Source organism: Pteropus medius, unplaced genomic scaffold (assembly GCF_902729225.1).
Source record: "Pteropus medius unplaced genomic scaffold, Ma_sr-lr_union100, whole genome shotgun sequence".
In the NCBI taxonomy this organism is placed as follows: Eukaryota; Metazoa; Chordata; class Mammalia; order Chiroptera; family Pteropodidae; genus Pteropus; species Pteropus medius.
The window spans coordinates 3,329,648-3,338,289 of NW_024343578.1; the positions used below are offsets into that span (position 1 = coordinate 3,329,648).

The 8,642-nt window shown below is 37.3% G+C and overlaps 1 protein-coding gene across 19 annotated transcripts in view; it reads left to right on the forward strand.

Moving 5' to 3' along the window:
- The window catches only part of SFMBT1 (Scm like with four mbt domains 1), a 96,695-nt gene extending 91,390 nt beyond the window's left edge, over positions 1–5,305 (forward strand). For 15 of the 19 annotated variants that reach the window (XM_039867467.1, XM_039867464.1, XM_039867465.1 and 12 more), the window contains 4 exons: positions 892–1,070; positions 1,252–1,497; positions 2,366–2,506; positions 3,377–5,305. In XM_039867467.1, coding sequence (XP_039723401.1) covers positions 892–1,070; positions 1,252–1,497; positions 2,366–2,506; positions 3,377–3,517 — 707 coding nt within the window. In that variant the 3' untranslated portion in view covers positions 3,518–5,305. The remainder of the gene's footprint in view (positions 1–891; positions 1,071–1,251; positions 1,498–2,365; positions 2,507–3,376) is intronic. The other 4 variants (XM_039867477.1, XM_039867472.1, XM_039867476.1 and 1 more) reach the window with 2 other exon arrangements.
- Positions 5,306–8,642: the final 3,337 nt, after the last annotated feature.

Here is an 8,642-nt window from a genome sequence, read left to right on the forward strand (position 1 = left end):
GAATAGACATTTCACAGAAAAAGATAGGCAGTGGCCAATAAGCACATGAAAATATGCTTAATATCATTAGTCGTTAGAGAAATGCAAATTTAGACTATAATGAGAAATTTTCATTTCAGCCAATCTAGTGGGTATGTAGTAAAGACTGGCAATCCCACCTGCTGGCAAAGGTGTAAAGTACCTACATCTCTCATACATTGCTGGTAGGAGTGTAAAGTTATACAATCCTTTTGGAAAACTGACAGTTTCTTTAAAAGTTAATCATACATCTATCATATTTTCTAACAATTCCATTTCTAGGTATTTATCCAAGAAAAATGAAAACTAAAAGCCTTATACAAGAATGTTTATTGCAACTTAATAATAGCAAAGCCTTAGAAACAGCCCAGGTGCCCATCAATGGAAGAATAGATAAACTGGTGTATTTGTACAATGGAATGCTATTCATTAATATGAAGGAATGAATTACTCATACACGCAAAGCAAATATGAAGCTCAAAAACATTATGCTGAGTAAAGAAGCCTTGTACAAAAAATGTACCTAGTGAATGGTTCTGTAGATAAGGCAAAACTAACCTACAGTGATGGAAAACAATAATGGTTGCTTCTGGTGAGGGGGACTGACTAGGAAGGGACCCTGGAAACCTTCTAGGAGGATGGAGATGTTCTGTGTTTTGGTAGGGGGAGGATTTTTCAAGTTAGTGTATTTGTCAGTACTAGTCAAACCGTACATTTAAGATCTGTACAGTTAAGATTATTCCACTGTATGGAATTTGAACTTTAATCAAATACAGTGTATCTTTTTTTCCGCTGTGCCAATAGACTCTCTTGTGGTTTGAGGTACGCAAAAATAATGAAGCTACTTCATTTTTCTTTGTCATACATATTTAGCACACTATTATGGAAAGAAGAAAAGTAAAAGAATTGGGAGGCCACCTGGTGGGCATAGTAACTTAGCATGTGCCCTGAAAAAAGCCAGTAAGAGGAGAAAGAGACGGAAAAATGTTTTTGTTCATAAGAAGAAACGCTCCTCTGCATCTGTTGATAATACCCCGGCGGGCTCTCCCCAGGTATGAGATCTAATGTGCCTATACCATCTGGAAGCCAAGAGATCACTGCTTTACAGTACAGATACAGAAAGAATACCTGCAGGTCTCTCTAATCCACATCTCTGGCCAATCAAAGGTAGTTTTGCAGCCCCAGAACTGATTTGTCCTGAATTTCAATGAGACTTCTCTTTCTTTCCTCCAGGGAAGTGGGCCTGAAGATGAGGATGACCCAGATGAAGGAGATGATGATTCCCTAAGTGAGGGCAGTACATCTGAACAGCAGGACGAGCTACAGGAAGAGTCAGAAATGTCAGAAAAAAAGTCATGCTCTTCCTCTCCCACCCAAAGTGAGATATCCACATCACTGCCTCCAGACAGACAAAGGAGAAAAAGAGAGCTTCGCACATTTTCATTTTCTGACGATGAGAATAAACCTCCTTCACCAAAGGTACCCATTTAAAAAATACACTGTCTTTTTCTCTCTCTCTAGAATTTTCCTCTAGAATCTAATTGTTAATGTCAGCATTTCACTTATTTCAATACAGGCTTCAGTTGAATTTCTTGGGTCACTTTTTAATGGTTCCAAATTCAGTGATTTACTTCTGTTTCAGAATTATTTGGAGATCAACTACTTATCAGGAAGAAGATCTCAGAGTGACTACTTTAAAAGAATGTTTCATTGCTGGTTTATTTGCAGACTGTCATTTATTTTAGGGAAAACTGCATTTTAAATATTTTTCATAATGTATATGGTTTTATAGAAATATAATGGTTTTGTAGAAATAACTTTTGATTCTAGTTAAGCCATTTTGTTTAGTATATTTAACATATACGTATATGCATGTTATATAACATATACACTAAAGAATGTCGGTTAAGTTAGTGTTTTAAAACTGGGCTGCTTTTTAAATATATTCAATGAATAGAAGTAATAAATGATTTCTCCTGATAATCAGCCTTCTCTCACTGAAAATATCATCTCACTTACTTTAGCACCCTACCAGAGAGTGAGTTGAACAAATAGGAGATTTAGAATAGATGGAGGAACAAATGGGAGATGTTAAAACTATTTTTCTCTGTTAAATTGCTCAAATTATATCTGCCGAAACTTTGAGATAAATTCTTCCCCATCGATATTTCTTATTATAAAAAACAACCATTTCCTGAGTACCTAATGTATATGGGCCTTTGCCACCTTTGCTGGGAGAAATTGTGGTAAAACCACTTTAAATCCTGCCTTGAGGGGTTATGCATTTATATAGAGAGACTTTTTTTAGAATAAAATCTCTTTTACACCATTTGGTTTGATTTCGTTGTGGGGAATGAAGGAAATAAGGATTGAAATTGCTGAAAGGCTTCGCCTGGACAGTAACCCCCTGAAGTGGAGTGTGGCAGATGTTGTGCGGTTCATCAGGTCCACCGACTGTGCGCCATTAGCACGAATATTCCTAGACCAGGTAATCACTGAGACCTTTAATTTTAGTAATATGTTTCTTTAACAAGGGACTATGGGTGCAATGGCAATTTATTTACAAGTCTTAGAAAAAGTATTTCTATGCAAAAGAAAAAATTATTTTAGTTCCCTTTTTAGAAGTAGAAATTAGTCAAAAACTTATTTATCTGATTTTTTCCATGGTTGAAGCAGATGATCATTGCATTCCCTTTTTCCCTAAGATTCGTTTTCATCCCCCAAATATTTAAGTGGCTTAAAATCAAGTATACCATGCTTAATTGTCCTCTTCTTTTTCACAGTAATGATTTGCCTGTTTAAAAAAATAATAATAGCATCTGTAATATATTAAGCTCTAAAGGCATGATCATTTTAAAGCAAATTTTCTGAAACAAGTATCTGCAGCCTTAAACAAATATTGAAATAAATTTTGTTTTGATAATGGAGGAGATTCAAAACTGAACATCTTCGAAGAGCTTATCAGGCTTTTATGAATGTTACAGAGTAGGAAAACATTGACATTTATAGTTAATATTTTCTTTCAGATTTAGAAAGAGTCCTCTAAAAAGATACTTCTTTCGTCACATTTAATTGTCAGTTACAAGGCTAGCTAGTTTACTTAATTTCTGCAGAGCAGAAATTATAGAATGGATTCTTATCCTTGGTAAAATTTTGTTATTAATCTGAAGATTCATTAGTATAGAGGACTATGAGAGGCATTTAATAGGAAATGTGTGATACTTATTCAAAGGGGTAAAGAAATAAAAGGAAAGCACAGGGACTCTGATTTTGACAAAGCCAGAGTGATTAGGGCTGTCATGATTGAGCCATCATTCTTGTATACATCATAGATAACTTGTATTTTATGTGTTAACAGGAAATCGATGGCCAGGCCCTGCTGCTTCTTACCCTTCCCACGGTTCAAGAGTGCATGGACTTAAAATTGGGCCCTGCCATCAAACTTTGCCATCATATAGAGAGGATCAAGTTTGCTTTTTATGAGCAGTTTGCTAACTGAGAAGGACAACCAAAGTGAGCTGTATCTTTGAAGCACAAATGCAGCAAATCCTTCGCCTGCTCTACAAGTGGAGCTGAAATAGTCCTGGGGCTCTGGGCCCTGCAGGTGTAGGCTTGCTCTTTGCACTTTCAGGGAAAGAGGACCCACACTGAAGAAGCAAAAACTGCACAGAAGTTGCTCTCCTGCCAGTGGAAATGTGGGCATCTCTCGTTCAGCAGATAGCAGTTTTTAAAAAATAAAGGTTGTGAAGAAAAGACTCATATGAGAAGAATAAGCATTTCCAGTGGTGTGGCCGAAAAATGAAGAGTAATCTAGGCTGCTGGAAAGCACCCTTTGGTTGTTTTCTTTTTGTTCTGTTCCTTCCTATTGTAGATTGAACTTTGTTCTTTGCTTTCTCTTTCTTAGAAAGAGAGGACTTAGCTTTAAGTCAGCACTGATTTGGGACTGTGCCTAAGGCACATCAGTGCTTCATTGTCAATGTGTTTCTGAGCTTTTTAAAATTAAAACAATTCATTTTGGGGATGATTACGTGGCTCTAGGGTTTTGAATGTACAGTAACACTCTGATCCAGTTTAAAATCTGTTCTTAGGAGTTCCTTTGTTTACTACCTCTGTCGATAATTGAGCTTTCAGCCATGTATGAGGTTTTTTGTATGATGCCATTTTTAAGCTATGTGAACACTAAAACTATGACAGAAGTGAGAGGGATAAACACTTTTCTTTCAAAACGTTGTGTGAGCACTTAACACCAGTTCCTTAATGGACCTGAACTAAGAACTCTACTGTCATTGTTTTCCATCTTGACCCAGCTTGGGCTACCTGTTAAGAAGTATCTCAAAGACTTGGTATTTCAGTTTAATTCCTTTCTCCCCATTAGTTTTCGGAGGGACTTTAGTGGTTTTTATTTTGTGTTTACTTTTCTTTATAGTTGTTTTATCTCTAGAGTCCTTACTTTGGGTAAAAATCAATAGGTGTTCCTTAGACCCACAGTTAAGTCCATTTCCCCTTCTTTCTTGATATCTCCAGGCAGGTAGTGCAGAAGCACAACAGAGAAAACGTGTTTTGGGCGGTGATGTAGAGCATGGAGTTTCTGTAACTGTGTGTCCTCAGTGGCTGGGTAAAGATAGAGAGGTAGTTAAGGATTTTGGACACCCCTCTGCCTAGTCATGTTTACAGTTTCTTCAGTTAAACCTTTAAATTGAATGTAATCTACGGTCTGAGAATTCCCACTCAATAATTCGGTTTTCTTTTAGGTGCTTCTTTTGACCCAGCTCAAGTTAACATGAAACAGGTGATTTTTACTTATGATCGCGCTGCTAGCTATTATAGAATAGCACTTGCTAAACTGTTCCAGCCATGAGGAATGGGGAAAGACACATACGTAGATTGCTTTCTTTAAATGGTTTACTTTGCTGAGTGTATTTTTTTTAAGTATTCTAGTCATCTGCAAATTTATAATATAATTATTCTTCAAGATTTGAAAATATTTTAAAACTACAAACTGGGCAAATTCTAGATAGCTATATAAATATAAGGTGATATTACTACAAATGTAAACTGATTGTGATTTTTTTCCCCTTTTCATCCTCCTAGCCCCTACCTGTTTTTATCGACAGTAGCAAACATTCTGTAGTCTGGATTCTCTCTTCATTGGATAATTTATGAACCACCTTAATTTAAGCCTTCCAACCAAATCATATATCAAAACATTAACTCTCTGCTCAGATATATCTCAGATATATCTGGGAAGGAGCTTCATTTTAAGTAAAAGTTAATATGTTTGAACTTACTCAGAGACCCAATTTTTAAAAATTCGGTTAATTCTATATTCACGGAAGAGATGTGTATGTAAGATGCATGGGAACAATTAACATTAAGCAGATAGATTTTGGAGGGCGGTGTGTGTATCTTGAATAACAAGATTTCCTGAGAGCTTAGCAGTCAGGGCACCAAGGCAAAGAAGGTTTCTTGGAGATCAATGGAACAAAAAAATGTCTGGAATTAATACCATTATGTTATTTAGGAAAATGAGATTTACTTTTTATAAGAGGGAATTTACCAAATGCAACATTGAATATGTTATATTGCCTCTCTTGTGACTTCTCTAGAAACTATAGAATTTAGAACACCTCCCTTCCCAAGTAAAGGGAATCAAATGGCCCTAACTAATCTCTGATCTGAATAGTCAGGGCCCAACCAGCTTGTCTGTCTATACCATGATTATTCAAGCTCAGCTTTCTCCTAGAGAGAGGCTGACTCAAACTGGACAAGTAAATAGGTTTTCCTTAATATATTTTGCATTCTCATACTGAGATATAGTTTATCAGACAGCTGCATTAAAGAAGAATTATATACCCCAACCCCTACTCCCAGATATTACATAAGAGGATATTTGTTTGGGAATTTGATGCAGGACATTTTTTTCTTTAAGTAAAAAATTTAGATTCCATTTGCCTCATAAAACTGCGGGTGCTGCGCTGGACGGTACTGACATTCTGATTCCTATGATTCTGAACCAGATTTTAACCCTGCTACTAACTCACCATGGGGGACTTAAATGTTTGTATGTTGCACACAGGTGCTGAACTTTGTTTTATAAAGGTACCAACCTCTTAAATTTATGAGAGGTGCATTGCGAGGTACTGCATTGGTCTGAATTTCACCTTTAGCTGACCCCACAGTCTGCCTAAGATCAGAAAGTTTTCTTTAATCCATTTTTAATCCCGAATTGACAAGCTTGGAAACAGGTGAATGGACTGTATCATCCTCCTGGACCTTGAAGTTGGCTGACAAATACTAACCTATTACTGCTATGCTAATGTGTTAAGGAAACCTTTCACTGCACAAGAATATATGCTGTGACATTTTGACTATATTTTGTCAGCTTCTGGGAACTGTACTGTTTTTCTTATGTAAACTACCTTCATCCTCAGTTGAAGCAGAGTTGAAGTGGCTAATGCAGGAATGCATTAATGGGGGCTTTTACCTTATTTGCCTTTCTTTAGCAATGTAGGTGGCTTTCAGCATCTACATTATTGATATATGAGGTCAGGGAAGGATACTTACCAATCTCTGGAAAAGATGGGCTTCTTGGTAAATATTTATTGAATGTGATAGAGGCAAACATAGAAAACCAGTTTAGAACTTGGTCTCTTCTGGAAGTAAAGTTATTCTCACTGTGAGAAAGAGAGCATTGGACCAAAGCTTCCCAAAGACGTAAATGTATTTTACTTGCTCTCTTATACCAAGTCAGTCACTAATGTTATGTATTTGGTATACAAATTAAAAGCTTTAGGAGGCCTTAGGTAGCGTAAGACTCAGAATCATCCTTCTCTCTCAAGCCAAAAAGTATTTCTAGGAGACACAGAACATCAGGGAATTGTTAACAGTAGGTAAGATTTATCTAATTGGGGACATAAAGAAAACTGTCACAGGCACTTATATTTACTTGGCACCTAACACCAAAGACTGTTATATGTAAGATACCACTTACCGGTATGATTGATGCCCACAGAAGCTTTGAGAGAATTGTTAGGAGCTTAGCCTCAACAGTGGAAATACACACTGGGTTTGAACTCTGGTCCTGTATTGGGGATGTTTTAGGTGTGTGCGTGTGTGTGTGTGTGTGTGTGTGTGTGTGTGTGTATGTGTGTTTAAGTTGAAAAGTGTTCTGTGTTAATAGTTAGTTTTATGAAGATGAAGATGATGTCACTAACAAATGAAGTATAAGTCTTAGTGGGGACCGGGTACCCTCTTTTAAAATTTGAATGTCTTTGGTCCTGGGTCTACTGTAAGTAACCATGTGTCATGGTTATGTTGTAGGCTCAGAAACTGTAGGACAGAGCCTCCTGCAAAACCAAAAAGAGTCAGTTATATTCATGCAATCATAATTCTTCCATGACTTTATTCACTTTGCAATATTTTGCTAGTGAATTTTGATAATTCTCATCCATTATGTAGATACTTTGGAAATTTCAATTTATCCAATTTATACACCACCTATGGACTTGGAGTTTTGGCAGGAGTTCTAAACTCAGAGCCCAGTCTGAATGGGTCTGATTCCAAACCCACTCACTTGAGTTTTCCTCTGTGTTTGTTCTAGACCACGCAGTCTTGTTTCTGAGGGCTAACTTAGGAGCGAAGGTACAGGAGGTGGTGGGTGGTAAATGATTTTCTTGGTTCCAATGTTTGAGAAGTCTTAGATTTTCATAAGAACTAGCAGAACCAGGATTGGGGATTGGGGGAATGGAGAAGCAGGCTTAGAACTCCCTCCCTTCATGTCTTTTCTGACAGTGCATCTTTTGGGTCTGTCCTCATGCTGTGGCCTATCACAAAGGACTGTTTTAAAAGGGAAACAGGCCCCAGCCACCGGACAAGTCTTCACGCCAGCAGTAAAGTGTGGCCCTGAGCCATGTAAGGCAAAGGGTGATACCGACTAGTGAAATGATGCCACCGTTTCTGGTGGGGGTGCATGTTCTCAGGATGTGTGGGAGCTCAGTCCTAAGAGCTTCTACGTGGTTTTTTCAATCTAACTGCATGCCTCGCTTGGCAGAATGGAGGTGGCAAACAGCATTGAAAGGATGAGGGTAGGCTTTTGAGGCAAATCAAGTCCCAAAGCAGATAGATGACTGAGGGCAGTTACAAAGTTCATACAAAGTTAAAATGTGGAAATTCTTTAGCTCCTTTTGCAAGAAGTCTCTAGGGAAATGTAGTTTTTGTTTCTTTTGAGGTTTTAAAGCTCTCCTTTCTTTCCCTTTTCTTTGTTTGGGTTGAGTATTCTCTTAAAGACAATCAGAGGCCTGCCAGGGCAGGACTTCTGGCTGGTTCTAGCACTGTCCTTAGGCCTCTTTCTAGTACTAACTCATTGGAACTGATGCACTTTGTTTATGTATGTTGTCCTTTTTTTTTTAAGCGGCTTGGGACAAAATGAAATGCTTATTGCATTGTATCCTTAGTGCTTGCTGTTTTTCTCTTAATTTTAAAACGTACACATTGAGGATAAAGTATACTTAAGAAATATGCATAAGAATACTTATTTAAAAAAACCCACCAAGTTTGATGATATTTCAAGGGATTAAAAAATAACTTGGATGAATATTTTGTGTGGGTTTTGTGTGGGTTTGTGT